At 42.7% G+C, this 17669-nt stretch overlaps 1 protein-coding gene across 1 annotated transcript in view; it reads left to right on the forward strand.

The window, feature by feature from the left end:
* TRPC7 (transient receptor potential cation channel subfamily C member 7) overlaps window positions 1-17669 on the forward strand; it is a 294982-nt gene that overhangs the window by 233386 nt on the left and 43927 nt on the right. Inside the window, exons 5-6 of the mRNA XM_046667789.1 lie at window positions 4878-5042; window positions 14364-14580. Of these exons, the coding sequence (XP_046523745.1) occupies window positions 4878-5042; window positions 14364-14580 (382 nt within the window). The remainder of the gene's footprint in view (window positions 1-4877; window positions 5043-14363; window positions 14581-17669) is intronic.

The raw sequence follows: 17669 nt of genomic DNA on the forward strand, positions 1-17669 counted from the left end.
AATCACGCATTGCCACATCTCATCATTCTGTAAGTGAGGCCTAGTGTCAGAGAGGAAAACCTGTGCTTAAGGGATATGGAAATCACACAGCCAGCTCAAAGCCTCTGAGCTCAAACACAGCCCTCTTCCCTTCCCCCAGAAAGGGCAAAACGCAGGACCCGACAGCTTTTAAGGTGGAGGAGGGAGGGGCCTAAGGAGGGAGGAGAGGTGCTTTCTGCAGGTACAGTACCCACACTGCTCCTCACTGACTGAGGGCTCCATAATCAGTAGAAGGGCGAGTACTGGTGTGTAGCTAAACAGACCTGACGGTGACCCTCACTGTCCCAGCAGACACCAGCCCATTTTGAAGTAATTGCCTGGATAAATCAAACTGCACCTTTGTGAAGGCTGAGGACGGAGGGACTGGATAGGGAGGGAGTGGCCTAACCCACCTAGTTAGGCTACGGGGACCTTTCCAAAGGCACTAACGCTTCAAGAAACTGCTGAAACAACGTGGAGGTCAGAATAAAGACAGGAGGGTGAAGTAGAGCTGTAGGAAGTGGAAGGGAGGAAGCGAGAAACAAGAGGAAGAGGGACAGAAAAGATAGGAAAGGAAAGGAGAGTCATGGGCTTATTTTTATTTATCAATAACTAACATAGTGCCTACTATTTGCCAGGTACTGTTCTAAGCACTTTACAAATACTAACTCACTCAGTCCTCATTATTAGCCTCATTTTACAGAAGAAGGAAGCTAAGCATGGAAAGAGTCAATGACCTAAGAGCATATGGCCAGCATGTGGCAGGCCAGGACTTGAACCCAGGCAGTCTTGCACCAGTCCACACACTTAACCACCCCCCATCAGGAAAGTCTTAGACCCTGCTGTAATGTGAGTATCCGGCCCAAGGGATTAACATCCCATGAAATAGCCCCTAAAATACTCAATAGTTAGTTAAGGAATGTTTATAGCTCTTCAACAACTATCTATTCTTAAAACATCAGCTATTTCCTTGTGCATGAATACAAAGCAGGGAAAAGAGTAAAGGGGATGGTTTCCCTTTGGGCTATAAAAGAAAAATAGTAGCCCACAGATCAATTAAAAGCAAAGTAACAGCCAAGATTTAGACAATATGCCCAAGAATTCCTATATGGCGTGTTATATTCTCACTATGTCACTAGGGGCTGGGAGGAACAAGAAGTTTGGGTAGGATATTAACAGAAAACCAGCTTTGGGTACAAATGTTGTTATATTAACCATAAAGGCTGGTCAAATGTGCCACCAGGATAACTGGCTTGGGATAAATTTAAGAACAGGCAGCCACATGAATTCTGGTCCCTCCTGACTCTCAGGTCCTGTTTTCCAGTCTGTTCACCCTACCAGTCTCCTTTCTCATTACAGGGAATTCTGTCTCAGAGCTCCTTCCTATCTTTCTCTGCAATTTAACTTCTCCTAACAAGCCCCCCACCACCACCACCAGTTCTCTGGACAGTCCATCCCAGTCATGGATGTGGTTTGATTTATTTTTCTCTTAAGAGGCTGCTCAACTCCATGTAGGCCCACCTTAACAGAGTCTCAGCTCCAGGCCACTACAAACTCCCTGCTATGTAGAGTGTGAATCATGTCCCCAGGAAAACTGAGGTGTCACATCAGTTCTTCCCTTGAAGAACTTCCATACAAGCATACCATGCTCTCAGCCTAGAATGGTTTAGGGGGGAATGGCCTGGGCAAAGCTCTTGGTTCTGTCATCCATCCAGCTAGATGCCAAAGAAAGCAAGCCCAAGACAACACAGATTTTCTGAGTTCCCATTCTATCCTAGCTGTGGGCTTTTTTCTGACCCTGCTTTTAAAAATCCTCCCTCTGCCCCTCGGCCCCCAGGAGTTCTTCCTGCCCTTGTTCCCTAACTTAGTGCCCTTTTGGTTAGGGTGTTCTTTGTGTCCTAATGGCATGCCTGTCACTCTCATCTTCCTTGAGTCAGGGATGATATTTCTCTGTGCTTCAAAAGCACAGCAGAAAAAATCCTTTGATACACCCTGAACTATATGTCATGAAGTTGTCTTCGAAGATCTGCCACAAATACAGAAAAGTGCCCACATATAAACAATTCGGGCTTCAGCTATCAGCTGCTGTCAGCTTTCTGGGAGCATTATAAAGTCTATCTACAAATAAATAGCATATTTGGAGCTGGGTTGCTTTACTATGGAGGAAGAAATGCAGCTGTGGAAATTAGCAAAGGTCTAACCAGAGAAGGGGCGAGTCTCAGGAAAGCCTCCTGTGTTTTAGTCAGGAGCGCTGTCTTCCTCTGAGGCTGGCAAGGGCAAGCGGGAATGGTTCTCCCTGTGTTCTCTCTCAGAATTTCTTCCCTCCAGCTCTGCTGCCCAATCTGTTGTGCTGACTTGTCTGCAGGAGGCAGCAGACGAAGCACGGTTGGGCTCTCTGAGGATACAAAGAGGCCAATGGAGGGGATTAGGACTGGAGTCCTTCCAGAGCAGCTACAGTGCAGGCAGCCATCGGGTGAGCCAAGTGGTCTTCTGCCATTTCATGAGCATATGTCTCACCTTCTAATCAGACTATAAGTTTCCCCAGAGGAGGGCCATTTCAGCACCTAGAGAATGCTGGCTGTTTAAAAAGAAAACTAAGGGGCCGGCCCCATGGCCCAGTGGTTAAAATTCCACACATTCCATTGTGGTGGCCCAGGTTTGCAGGTTCTGATCCCAGGCGTGGACTTACTCTACTCACCGGCCATGCTGTGGAGGCATACCACATGCAAAGTGGAGGGAGATTAGCACAGATGTTGGCTCAGGGCTAATCTTTCTCAGCAAAAAAAAAAAAAAAGAGGAAGGTTGGCAATGGATGTTAACTCAGAGCAAATCTTCCTCACCAAAAAAAAGAACAAAAACTGACTGCTCGGCACTCCCACCCTCTCTGAGACCTGTGTTGTGATGAGGCACTAAGAATTACTAAAATATTTGCAGGGTTTTCTGTTGTTTGCTCCACTTTGTTGTGAGGCAGAAGGGGCAGAGGAAAGCATATCGCCGTGGACCTGCAGGTTCCTACCTAGTCTGAGGAGAATCCGTTGCTCCTGTTCTTGGAGAGAAAGACCACAATGGAAGCTATAAATCCAATAATGCTACAAAAAAGCTTCCCTTGCAACTAATGTTTGAGTGATAAGTATTATCAGGGGTTGCAGCAGGGCCAAATAAACCTTCGATAGTGTCCTCGCCAGATTACTTGGCTGCTGCCTTGAGCTCCCAGAAACTGGAAACAGGAACATATTGCCATCTGCACTGAGAATTTTTAAAAACAGTTCTATTTATATTGTCTTATAATGAAAAGGGAATGTCTTGCATTTCCTCGGAGTTGTTGCACATGTCCCCTTAATACCCAATGAGGCAAACAGGATGAAAATTGGCACATTATGCTCCGGGTAATCAGATGAAAAGTCAGTCCCTTTATAGAATGCCCAGTCTATCTGCTCTAGTCCATGGGTCCCAGCTCCTATGGCACATGGCTATCTTGAGTAAGGCCAAAGAGCAGTGCTGCCAAAAGCAAACGATGGCTTCTTCCTGTCACAGGGGGGATATAAGCAAATGAGTATAATTTTCTCAAATGTAAACTTTATCGGCATAAATTTTACTTATTGTCCCATTACCAGTTTTCACAAGCCAGGACTCAGAATCAACTAAACAAATGGCCAAGTAGCACCAAATATTCGCAGGAAAAGGCTGTCTGGTTGCAGCAAGTCAAGCCACCTTGCTGGATCAAGCAGAAAAAGGCAACTGTGGTATATGAATATAGGAGTGTCTCATGGACCACGTGGGCAGAGTCAGGCTGGGCCCCAGAGACGCTCTGACAGTAGCTGAGCCTCTTCCTACACATCTTCATTCTTCCTTCTCTCTTTGTAACTGGCTTGTTTTGCTGCTTAGTCCACATAATAGAAGATGGTTGTCCACATCTCCCAAGGTTACATGTTAACTCCCCAGTAAATAAACAAACTGCCTCTCTCAATCACAGCCTCAAATGCCAAGGCGAGAAAATGCGATAGGCCCACTTTAAGTCAGGGTTCCACCCCTAGTCCAATAAGCTATATCCAGAGGGGTGAGGTCACACAATACAAAATGGCCACAAGAGGTCCATCTTGTAACCTGGGCATTAGCGGAGGGCAGTTCCAAGAGAGGGGAGTGGTGGTGAGAAGCTACTGCATGACGAATACAGTGTGTCAATGCTCCAGCATGTCACAAAAAGCTCCATGGATCCAAGCCAAACGCCACTGAAATTCAGTGGGGAAATACTGAGGAGTTTTAACATGTCCTCTGGAAACACTGTAAGCACTTTTCTTAGACAACATGCGAAAAGAGGGAAACCTTTCTATAATATCTCATTTAATTCTACAAGACAACATTACAGGCTCTGTTTTACAAATGAGAATATTGAAGCTCAGCGAGGTTAAGTAATAGGCTCCAGGTCACCTGGCTAGTAAACAGTAGAGCAAAATTCAAACCCATTTGGTACTCTAAAACCCCATTCATGCTCCATCCATTCTTCCGTGTTGCCTCCCAAATGAGCTCTGCCCAGAGATAAGTCCCCTTGGAGTGGAGACAAGCATTTACCCAGAAGCTGGCTCTCGTTTTCTGTCCTGAGACTTCTCTGGGCCCTCAGTTTGCAAAGTACTGATGTGGCCAGTCCTGTGAGGACTCTGATCTTAGCACAAATACCCCCAGCATCCCAGAGTCAGAAGGGCCAGCAGGTACCTGACCCATCTTTTCCAGCTCCAACACCCGGCCACCCAACAGGTGAAACATTTCAGCCCCGAGCTACTCAGAGGCCGTTTACTGTTCAAATGCTACCAATGCCATTTTCCTGTTTGCATTTTGTTTTTGTTTTTGTTTTGTTTTTACAGTTCGTTGCTCATCCTAACTGTCAGCAGCAATTGCTTACCATGTGGTATGAAAACCTGTCAGGCTTACGTCAACAGTCTATCGCTGTGAAATTCCTGGCTGTCTTTGGAGTCTCCCTAGGCCTCCCTTTTCTCGCCATAGCCTATTGGATTGCTCCGTGCAGCAAGGTACAGACTGCTGAAGGTGCATGTCGTTTGCAGTTCTTTCTTGTCTCTTCTTAGCATGATCTGAAGTCCATTTGCTCAAATCAGCAGCTGATCGCTTCCCACATTTAAATAGGCCTGGGATACCTAGCAAAAGTAGAAAACCACACAGACCTGCTTTTTTAAAATCATTTTTTAAAAAGAGAGAGGAGTGATAAAATGGGAAATTTAAAATATGTGAGGCATAATCTGATCAATAACAGAATAGAGAGGGAACAAAGGCACTTTTCCTCTTCTGATTATGCAGTGTCCTAAATATGTCCTCCAAACTCATAGGAATAATCATCATAATAATGGTAATAGGAATAGCCAACATTTATTGAGTAGGGTTTCTTTTGCTAAGCCCTTTTCATAGAATATCTCATTTCACTCTCTTGATTACATTGTGATGCATATGCTTTATGAAGTAGGTTCAGAAAAGAGAAATAGGGGCAGCCCAGTGGTGCAGCGGTTAAGTACACACGTTCCACTTCGGTGGCCTGGGGTTCACCAGTTCGGATCCTGGGTGCAGACATGACACCGCTTGGCAAGCCATGCTGTGGTAGGTGTCCCACATATAAAGTAGAGGAAGATGGGCATGGATGTTAGCTCAGGGCCAGCCTTCCTCAGCAAAAAAAAAGGAGGATTGGCAGCGGATGTTAGCTCAGGGCTAATCTTCCTCAAAAAAAATAAAAATAAAAATAAGAAAGTTCCTTTCTATTTAAGGGGCCAGCCCCGTGGCTGAGTGGTTAAGTTCACGTGCTCTGCTACAGGTGGCCCAGGGTTTCGTCGGTTCGAATCCTGGGCACAGACATGGCACCACTCATTGAGCCACACTGAGGTGGCGTCCCACATGCCACAAGTAGAAGGACCCACAACTAAGAATATACAACTATGTACCTAGGGGCTTTGGGGAGAAAAAGGAAAAAAATAAAATCTTTTAAAAAAAAAAAAAAGAAGAGGGGCTGGCCCCGTGGCCGAGTGGTTAAGTTCGTGCGCTCCGCTGCAGGTGACCCAGTGTTTCGTTGGTTCGAATCCTGGGCGCGGACATGGCACTGCTCATCAAACCACGCTGAGGCAGCATCCCACATGCCACAACTAGAAGGACCCACAACGAAGAATATACAACCATGTACTGGGGGGCTTTGGGGGAAAAAAGAAAAAAAATAAAATCTTTAAAAAAAAAAAGAAGAGAAACAACTAGTAGGCTGAGAGTCAAACACAGCTCATGCTGGGGCATTGCAGACCCATCGCAGCATCGTCCCAGTTTCACTGGCTTCCTCGATCGTGTTCTGGCTTACATGGGCAGCTAATTAGGTCACAAGAAGGAAAAGATAAATGAAAGAGAAGGAGAACTCGAAAGGTGCAAAGCTGGGTTCTTTTCTCACAGGGGAGGGGGAGTGTCTGGTACCCACTGGTAACAGAAGGAGTGGAGCCTACAGGGGCCAAGCTTCCTGCTCCACCATCCCTACAGCCCAGCCATCTGATCCAAAGTCACAGAAAGTACCAGCAGTCACTCCAGCTTCAGGCAAGAGTTAGTGCCTATAAAAACAAACCATACCGAAATTTTGAAATATGTTTCATGAGTTAAGGCAATCATTAAAGGTTCCAAAGCTGTATTTACATAGTAATATATTAAAAAAGGAATTAAGCTTAGGTAATCAACATCAGAAGAAGAACTATGACTACAGGGAGATTAGTTCCAGAGGGAATTTGATCAGCCAATGCAGTCAACAAATGTGTCCTGAGTGAGTGGAACCTCTTGTCAACTGCACTAAGAGGGAACTCATGCTGGGATGATGGGCTCAAGACTTTAGGGCTGCTGAAGAGGCCACCTAACCAGGCAGGCAATGAACTGACTGCCTTAGAGTAAGAGGGTGTCAGAGAGAGAGGACAGGACTCCAACTCTTTCTTCTTTAGAATGGTATTTAAAACAAAAGTCCTCATACTGAATAACTGTGCTGTTCAATCTTATATCTATCAAGGAGTTTGTTTCCATGGCAGTCTACCATGACATGGATTTCTAAATCAGAATTCCCCAAATGTTACAGATGGAGGTGAAGGAAATTTCTTCTGTCCTTCATTATGAGCTGAAAGAGCACAGTGAGTGGGAAAAAGAAAACTAACCAGATTTAAGGCTGGATTCGAGCCGGTCATTGGTTTTAGGCACATGTTTTCATACTGGAATTATCTAGTCTCTGCTGCAAGTTAGATCATTGCCTTTACCCAGAACCTAGACAGATAGGGACACTTGCCCCTACACTCTCTGAGCCCCAAACTAATTCTAGGACATTCAGTCATTCAAGTAACAGCCACTTGATTGAGAAAACACTGCCAATCCTCACTTTTTCTATAAAACTAAATGTGACAGCTTCCAGGAAACCGGGACTAACCAACACCAGCAAATTGGTTTGCCTCTGCCTGGCCAAGGAAATATTCAGAAAGAGATGATATGCCAGTTGCTGACAATTTTTTAGATTTTTCAGTACATCTGAGAAGAAGAATCTTGCCAATATCATACAGATGTGATGCAAAAAAAAAAAAAGAAAGAAAGAAAGAATGTGTGGGAGAGGGAGGGAATTTTGGAATTTCTTGGGGGCCCAGTAAATCCAGGAGGCTGATGCCACCTTGGAACATAGGGGGTCAGATCTACAGCAGTCGTCTGGAACATTCTAGAAGAAATTATTACAAAAAAGTTTGGCCCCAAAGCTGGGGCTTCCTCTCCTCTGTTCAGATATATATCTGATTGGCATTTGGTGCTCGTGGAGCTTCCAGTAAGACTAATAAGACAGGGCACTCAAGATAAACATTAGCTGGTTATTAAGCCACTTGGAGTTTCCGTGCCCTTTCTGGGCTCCAAGTCTGAACTCAGTGCAGTGGAGGGTGAGTCCACAGCTGAGTGACAAGTCTTAGTGTGTGGCATGAGATAATTTTTGGTGGCGAGCGCTCATTCCAAGGAAAAATTTCCTTATTAAAGAGCTTGTCAAACTTGTTCTAAGGCAGCCAAAGGACAGATAAAATAGTCAAGATATTTTTAGTCTTTCCTTTCACCATTTAGAAAGAAATCTTTTCAAGTTTGGCAGAGATATTGTATTACTGGGGATTACGGAGGGGTCACATCTTCCATGTGAAGAAACCAGCCCTCTCTAAAGGCTCCTGAGGCCCAGAAAACAATGTCCCCCAAGAGGAGGGCACAGTGGAGAAGTCTGTGAGTGTGTAGTATCCCTCCTCCCAAGGAAGACGCCTTTATATCTGTCTAGTAATTCCATGAAACAGCCAGTGTCATCCCAGGACTTCCACGTTCTAATGACCTTACTATACCTCCCCTGAGGAAATCAGACCTTGATATTCTTTTATAAGTGTATTCATAAAATGTCCCTGCTAAACCTCATCAACCAGCTAATGTCCATCAATGTCCAGCACACGTTGGTATTTCTGTTTCAAACATAATGGTGCATTTACTTCCTGATAGCTGCTGTCCTAATTTAGAGACTATTAGGGACACTAAAATTCCTTGATTAGCCTGTCAAAATGACCTCATCATTTCTCTCCTATTGAATCCCTAAGGCTGTCAATTCTATTTTTACCAAGTTTCTGAGGGTCCCCAACAAAGACAGTTAAATAAGGAGATTATAAGGTCAAGGGTGTCAACAGAAGTTCAGCTACTAATATGGTGACTGAAGAAGCAACCAAGTCACAGATGCGTACACATGGTGATAACCGCAGGTCTGGAGTATGGGACAGGTTTGTCAGGGTCAGTAAAGAAAACAGAGATTTTTTTTAAGTTAATTTTTATGGAGTTTATGAGAGTTTACAATCTTGTGAAATTTCAGTTGTAGATGATTATTTGTCAGTCGTGTTGTAGGTGCACCCCTTCACCCTTTGTGCCCACCCCCCAACCCCCTTTCCCCTGGTAGCCACTAATCTGTTCTCTTTGTCCACATGTTTAAATTCCTCATATGAGTGGAGTCATACAGAGATTGTCCTTCTCTATCTGGCTTATTTCATTTAACATAATTCCCTCAAGAGAACGGTGATTTTTTTTCTGTCATTTCTCATTGTAATCATCAACATGGGTGAGGTCAGGCAGCCCACTGGGAAGCCGGTGAGTTCTCATCTGCGTGGATGGTCTCTGGTAATCTTTTCCTAGAGAGTTCTTTATCCTCTCAACAAGGGCTCCAATGCCGAAGGGCCTTTATAACTGATTAGGCTGTTTTCTATCCTTTGCTCTTCCATTCTGATTCATAATTTAGGTTGTTTGCCTATTAAAATCTGGGAGCTGAAAGAGTAACTGTCACCCTCCAGGGCTCACACAGTGTCTCTATAGCAGGTGGACTGGGGTAGAAGTCAGCATCATGAAAGTGTTGAGAAACCACACAAGTTCTAAGTATAAAAGTGTGAGGGGGTAGCTGAGTTCCTCCATTACCTGTTAACCTTTGCTGTTCAATTATCCTTATAAATTAGTCCCAGGACTCAGGCAGGGAGAGCTGTAAAGAACTTTAGACTCCTACCTGATGTCTTTGCAGTGTGCAATCCATCAGTCCTTACTGCCACATCACTTGTGCCTGCAGAAATATCAGAGTGTTAGTCTTCGCCCCCAACCCCCTCAGCCCCATCCCAAACAAAAACATCTAACGAGGAAGGTGTGAGGGACTCCGCAGCTTTTGAAGATCCCTGCTTTGCCAAAGCTGAAATGGTTTGAAACAAGGGTTCTCAAACCATGTGGTCCAGAGCAAACCAGGAGAAGACTGTGCTCCAAAGGCCTCTGTGTCCCCCTCACTTGTCTCTACCATAGAGCTACACTAAAGAAAATCACAGTGCAACTTTTGAAGAATTGTCAAGGAGGGGAAATAGAGCACGGTGCCAGGAAATAGAGCATTTTTCGCTCTTTTGCTGCGAAACTTCTGCCCTCAAATCCAAAAAGAGAGTGCAACCCCTGTCACCCTGCTGGGATAGGACTTAAGAGTGCCAGAAGGCTGGTCACTTTCATACTTAGGTCAGTATGAAAGTGAATGAGCCCTGCCACATTCTCTCCCAATCTCTCCATCTGTTTCCTACCACAGTGTTTAGCTGTGTCTCTCCCCACTAGAAAATCAGCAACTTGGAAGGGAAGGACCAACTCTTCTAGTTTGTTTTATTTCCATCACCTCCAGTGCCCAGCATCATCTTGCACAGAGATAGTACTCCACAAGGGCTTGTGACGTAAATACATAAGCACTCTGTGTAGGTGTCCCTCTGTGAACCCTTGCATATAAGCTTTTCAAGTCAGTCGAGTTTAAGTTTCTCCTTAAGAAAACTGCCTGAGGCGCTCCAATGCCACATACCTTGTACTTCCTATGTGCAAGGCACTGTTCTGCTTTGCACGTATTAAATAATTTGTTCCTATGTCAACCCTGTGCAGTACTATTTTATTCCCATTTTACAGGTAAAAAAACTGAGACACAAAGGGAGTAAGTAACTTACCAAAAACTATAGAGCTGTGATTTAAACCTAGGGTCTCTGGCTCCAGAGACCTGCCCTTAACCACTGTACATGTGCGTGCACACACACACACACACACACCAGCCTTCCCCTCCAACCCCACCCAGTTACATCAGCAGCACTGCAACCTTCGATGCTGAATGTAGACATCTTAGTGCTGACTAACTGACTTTGGAATAGACTTGACTCAGATCTTTAGAGTTAGCCAGACTTTTCTAGAATGGGAGAGTCAAACCACTACATGACAAACTCTACTCTTTCCTTTTCTTTCCTTAGAAGTCCTACTTTTGAACTCCCACTATTACTCAGCACCTCTTTAGCCCCAGGACAAAGGGTGGATTCATAAGGTAATGTGAGGACACCCTGATCAGAGACACCTAGTGAACATTCTCCTCACCCCAAAGAAAGGAAGATTCCTGAACCCTAGGTTAGATATTTTGAATAAGAATTTTGGAGGGAGCATTCTGAGGAATCTTCCACTAATTTAACCAGTCTTTCTCTAAAATTTGAGAACCACTCCAACCACAAGGATGTACATGTTTCTTTTTAGTATGCTTGATCCAAAGTTGCCTCCATTCAGCTCTCCAACTTCTACACTGAGCCCTTGCTTGAGGCCATTGGCACCTGGTGACAAGTGAGGGTGGCATTTGGTATGGGGGACTCTGGTGATACACTAGGGAGAGATGCTGCAAATGTTCTCTGCGTGCTCTACTGCAGTCATGGCCTACCTTGTGGGTACGTGGCTACTAGGTCCCAGTTAGGTGCTTTCACCTGTGGTTAGGGCTAAGAGCCTGGTGGCATGGAACACAGAGGTGTGCCAACCAGTAAAAGCAGGTGCCAACCCCTGTGCTCTCATGAATGCAGTTCATTTGGAGCTAATTCAGGAGTGCCATTCAGTTGCTCTCACATTCATATATGTATTTTCCAGTGTAAAAGAAGAGTACCCAGGGAGTGTGGGATGAACCAGAGACTGAGCTGATACTAGCTTGGATTTCCTGGTATGTTCTCAGCTCGTAAGGTCCAAATAATGACAGAGCTGCTCTAGCCAACGTTTCAGACTCACCAGTTCTGCACTCCAGGCAGAGCAGGCCAAGGTCCACATTTCCTGAAGCGCTACCATCTCTTTTTAGGCCTAACGCTGTTACCTGACCCAACTTTAATGATTCCCCAGCTAAGACCTGCTGGTATATACTGGTTGACTTTCCTCCTTTCTTTCAGCTCACCTGGTGGCCTTGTGAAAGAGGAAGTTTTCCCCAAGTGTAATTTGCTTCAAAAATTACCTTTCTGAGAAAAATAGGGAATGTCACAAAAAAAGAAAAAGAAAGGAGACCACTGAAATGATCTGATCTAATCTAACTTTTATCAAAGTTTTACCAGTTAAAAAGATGCATTCAAGCCCAGAAGAAAAATAGGAAAGGAGCATCAATTCGTAACCTCACTTTTCCCCTCTATGGCCTAGATCAAGTGGGACTGAACCCAAGGTAACCTTCCAAATCACCACAAGGCTGTATCAGGGCTTTTTCTTATAGTTTGCAGCAGATATAGTTTTTACAGACGCATCTTCTGCCAGAAGATAACAACTTGAAGGAGGTAATGAAGAGAACATTAAATCAAGCCAGCTCTTCTGGGAATCTCAAGGCTAGCTTGGGCACAGTTGTGTGCAGATTCCTACAATCAGGTGCCTCATCTGGGCAAGAAGATGGAGAGGTATCCTGTATCCTCACCCAGGTAGTCACCAGAAGACGCTCCACAGAGCCCACTGATAAAGGATTGGGGAAATCTGGCCTTCAGTCCCTTAAGAGCTGTGTCTGTCTCTGTGTTCCCCATCTTTTTCTAACATTTCTGGGACCCTGCTGGGACACACAAGATCTGGGATCTCTTGCCCTCTCCTCAACCTTCCCTCTCCCCACGACCTATTCCCCACTCTACAGTCATTCTCCATCTTCCCTGCCTCTCACCATTACCCCAGCTAGGACACAAGTGACAAGAAACAATGTGATGACTATTTAAGGATGTCTCCTGGGTATACCAAAGAGTCCTAGCATCCTAGTTGAAAAATGGGGCTCCAAGATCCCAACACAGTCAGCTAAAACGCTGAAAAAATCAAACTAGCTATTTGACATCATACAAATCAAAATGAGACATGGTTTAATTCAGTTTTTATTGAATTTATGTGATATATTTTATTTGTCCTTATATTTAATCTCTGCATTCTGAATTTAGCACATCTACTTATGGCCAAAAATAATCTACAGTCCCTATTTTGTAAACAACAAAGTTAAACATTAAAAAGAAATGTCATTTGTAAGATGTTTGTGGGCCTCGTGGTTCTGAGGCAAATATCTTTTTCTATCTCTGAAGTTATTGTAGCACTATGTGACAATTTGACAGTGCAGGTGAATCCAAATAAGCTTTTTCTAGCACAAGTAGGGAATCCCAATGTCCAGGCTTGAGATATGGTTTTTTGACAAAGATAAAAACCATCTTTTGTTAATTTCAATAGATGGGTTCTATGGTATTAGAACCATAATAAATCATGTTACACTAATAACTAGCACAATTAAAGTGGATGATTACCATGCTGAGGTATATTAAAAGAACATTATCAGGCCATCTGATTTATAAATGTTATGTTGAACATAGTCATAACTAGGGAAACTTTACCTGGAGAAACCCCTGTAACTGATCTTCTACTGAACCAATACTCTATCTCCTGGGTGACATTTCACTCTAGGACTCCTGAACCAGGCAGAATGTGAACTCAATTAACCACTCACTGGCTATAATTGAACATCTGCCCTGGAGAAGGAACTGGGCATCAGAAGAAATTTCTCTCTTTGTTCTTGTCTTATTAGTATACCTGGATGCTTAGGTGAGGGTGACGGAAGTGACCTGGAAGAGACCCAAGTAAGCTCACTAAGAGGAGGTCAGCAAAGATTCACTGTGCAGCCTCCAATTTAGACCTTAAAGATTTAAATGACCTTTGGATGGCATGCCAGGGATAGGGAAGATACGCCCAGTACTTGCTCCCTAACAGGGCATCTTTTGGATCATGTCAGGCTCACGTGGAACAACTGCACAAGTTAATTACATCCCAGGCCACCCAGAAATCTCAGTGAGTCTTAGAGCAGCATCACAAGGTCTATGATCTGTCCACAGGCGGCAAGAAAATGAAAATTTTTAAAAGCAAGAGAAAAAGTCCTATATGTCTGGAAACTAAATAACCTCTGAGTTAAAAATGAAATCAAATGGCAAATTATAAAATACTTATAACTAAATATCAATGAAAATGCTACATGTCAAAATTTAAGGGAACACAGCTAAAGTGGGAAAACGTATAGCTTTAAATAAATTTACCGACATATACGACACATTGAAAACAAATCATCTAAGCAATAAAACTCAAGAAAAAGGACAAAAGAACAACAGAGCATATCCAAAGTGTATTTTTTAAAATTCTGAACTCTATTGACACAGATTGTTTTTCTTCCAGATCCAAAGGGCATAGAACTCATATCTATGTGGTTGGGCGTAGCTGTGCAGTCAGATTAAAACATGATGATATATCAGTGTGTTCTGCTCTTTTCTCTTATTACTCCCACTAAGTCTTCTAAATAGGAAAAAGTGAAGTCAGTAGAAAATAGATTTGGTCAAGCAGCATCTCACATAAAAATGCTAGATAAAATGTTGTCTGGGTTCAGTTAGCAGCTTCTGTCTAAGACGGAGGATTTTCTGGTTCAACTGTTGGCAAAAGTGTTTTCAAGAGAGACCTGCACCCACCTAGAGCTGCCAGTTTAACACGTCTTGTACATATTTTGATTCCAGCTAGGACGAACCCTGAGGAGTCCTTTCATGAAATTTGTAGCCCATGCAGTCTCTTTCACAATCTTCTTGGGATTGTTAGTTGTGAACGCATCAGACCGCTTCGAAGGCATTAAAATCCTGCCCAACGAAACCTTCACAGACTACCCGAAACAGATCTTCAGAGTGAAAACCACACAATTCTCCTGGACAGAAATGCTCATCATGAAGTGGGTCTTAGGTAAGCAAGTCCCTCTTTTATTCTCTCCTCCCCCAATCATAATAGGACGTTATTCAACTCTGACTTCTGAACTTCTTCCTCTCTTCTTGAGTGCACTCTTGACACACAAAATGGGGAGTAATGACCAACAAGGAAGTCACAGTCAACTTCTGTATGTGCTGGAGTATAAGATGCACAGCCTTGTAACAGAAATCCCAACTTTGAAAGGGGATGTTTGCGGAAAACTCGTTACATACTTTTCATTATACAAGTATTGAAACTGATTATAAAGTGGCTTTGAATGGGAAAACATATTATTTTGCTCATTTAAATATAGTCTACTGGAGGCCTTAGGAAATCAAGTTCTGCTTCTTAAAAAGAGTATAAAATTGCATTGTTTAAAAGATTTTTCTGTTATTGAATCCTGATATATAGTATGATTCTGATGATGAATAGAAATCTAGGAGTAATATTTTCTCATTTTTTGTGTTAACAAATTCAACAAAGCTGTGAAATTCCTCTTCATGGTGATATTTTGTGCTGCCAAGGTCTGCCACTGGAATTGCCAAACAAATTGTTTCCATTTCCTCACTGAATAGCTAAGAAAGGCTATCTCTCTTTTGCCCAAATCCTAAGAACTACTCTTAGTAGGGATAAGTAAGATAAAATACAACTGGCAATGGCTAAAATAGTACATGACAAAATGTGCTACAGATTTTTCTAACACTGAAAACCGCAAAATTCATTGGTAAAAAAATCAGACTTAGTAGGAAAAAAATTGAAAAATTGCAAAAGTTATAATAGTGATATTGTATACAACCAAAACCTGATCAATAAATCGTAAGATTTACATAAAAAGGATTTGAATTTGATGGGAATGTTTTGGAAAAAACAAAACTGAAGATAGAAAAGACTCAAAAAATTTAACTATGCAGTATCAAGATATGATTAATTAAACTGCTCTAATGGTATTCTCATCCCATATTTGCTCTCTTGACAAAAATTCAGTATTGGTATAACTTTCATTATGTTTAAGTTCACAAACATTAAGTCAAAATGTATTTAGGGTCAAAGCATCTATACTATCAATCAACAAAATCACAAAAGAACAAATACTTTAAAAGATAGCCCAACATATGGCCTGTGCTAATTAAATGATACACCCTAAGAGAACCACAGAGGTGGACCACTAGAGAGCATCCTATAGTTGCCTAAGCTGAGAACTGGGAATATGGGCTCTAAACTGAATCTCTCAATAGGTAGAGGGAGAAGAGGAGAAGAATGGAAAAGAATGGTTTGATCCAAAGGGCAGAGGCCAAAAAGCACACAATGCTCCTAGGGGCTTTCAATCAACCAGCAAGTCTGGGACCAAAGGCTCATTTAGTGGAGTCACTGGCACAAAGTTGGAAAGGGACATTAAAGCCTACTGCAGAGTGAGTCCTGTGGTCTCACTTTCACAGTGCAGCATCTATCCCAATTCTCCCTAGTACATCCACCATGGTTTAACTAAACTAAGCACTCTAACACTAGAAACTTTGCAATGGACTGAATGTTTTTGTCCCCCAAAGTTCATATGTTAAAACGCTAATCCCAATGTGGTAGTATTAGGAGGTGCGGCCTTTAGGAGGTGATTAGGTCACGAGGGTGGAGCCTTCATGAATGGGATTAGTGCCCTTATGAAAGGGACCCCAAAGAACTCTCTGACTCTCTCTCTACCATGTAAGGATAGAACAAGCAGTCTGCAAACCTGGAAGAGGACCCTCACCAGAACCCAACATTGTTGGCATGGTGATCTTGGACTTCTAGCCTCAGAACTGTGAGAAATAAATTTCTGTCATTTATAAGCCACACAGCCTGTGGTACTTTGTTGAAACAGTCCAGACTGACTAAAACATACTTTAAACAAACAAACAAAAAAAACCTCACATGTTGGGTTGATGAATAAAACAAAGTACTTATGGCATCAATCACTCACCCACCCCATTTTCCCTGGGTAGCTACCTGGACCCCAGGTAGAAGACTCAGGTGAGTGGAACCATACTTCCCCATAAGTAGTTGTAGCTACTATATGCTAATTGCTCCTACAGAACCCTGACTTCCTCCTGAGTTTCCTAGTATTTCTCTTCCTGGGTATCAGGCATTATCCCAATAAGAGGGATGCATCTCCTGCTACAGGGGTCCTAACTTTCCTAGCTTGGTCCCAGTTTCTGCCCACCAAGGCAGAGCTGAGTTTTCATGACTGTTACATCAGAAGCTTTGTAGAGGGGACGACTTATTTCTCATTGATGTATTTCCTGCTACATTTCAAACAGAAGAAAGATTCTGACTACTTTTTCTTACTTAGATAATTTTTTCACTTTTTATTATGAATAATCTTAAGAACAGGCAAAAATCAAGAAAAGAGTATAATGAACCCTGTGGACCAATCTCTCACCTTCAATAATTAGCAAGTCTTGGCTAATCTTCATTTCATCTATAGCTCCCCTACTCCCCTCTCCCAACTCTGTAGTATTTTAAAGCAAACCCCAGGTATCATAGTATTTCACCTATAAACATTTCTGTGTGCATCACTAAAAGATAAGTTCTCTTTTTCTTTTCTATAATCTTTTTTCTCCCTGTACTTCAAGTTCACTGATATTTTTTCTGCATTGCTGGATTTTAAGCCCCAACCAGTAAATTTTTCCTTTCAGAGATTGTATTTTTCAATCCTTGAAATTCCATTTGGTTCTCCTTTATATCTTCCATTTCCTTCCTCCTGATGTTTGTATTTTCCCTTAAATCCTTGAATATACTGTGCATGTTTATAGTAACTGTTATAAAGGCCTTGACTTCTAATTTCACGTTCTCTTTCTTTTCTTGGCTAATTTCTATTGACTAATCTTTCTCCTGATATGGATCACATTTTCCTGCATCTTGGTGTGTTAGTAATTCTTGATTAACTGATGAGCACCTTACACGTTATGTTATTGAGCAGCTGGATATTGTTCCTTTAAAAGAACTCTTCCTTTAAAGAATTTTTGGTTTTATTCTGACAGGCTGTAAAATTACTTGCAGATGAGTTTGGTCTGTTTTAAGCTTAGAGTGGATCTGGAGAAGCTTTACCATAAGGA

The sequence above is a fragment of the Equus quagga genome, chromosome 7 (genome assembly GCF_021613505.1).
Source record: "Equus quagga isolate Etosha38 chromosome 7, UCLA_HA_Equagga_1.0, whole genome shotgun sequence".
Taxonomy (NCBI): domain Eukaryota; kingdom Metazoa; phylum Chordata; class Mammalia; order Perissodactyla; family Equidae; genus Equus; species Equus quagga.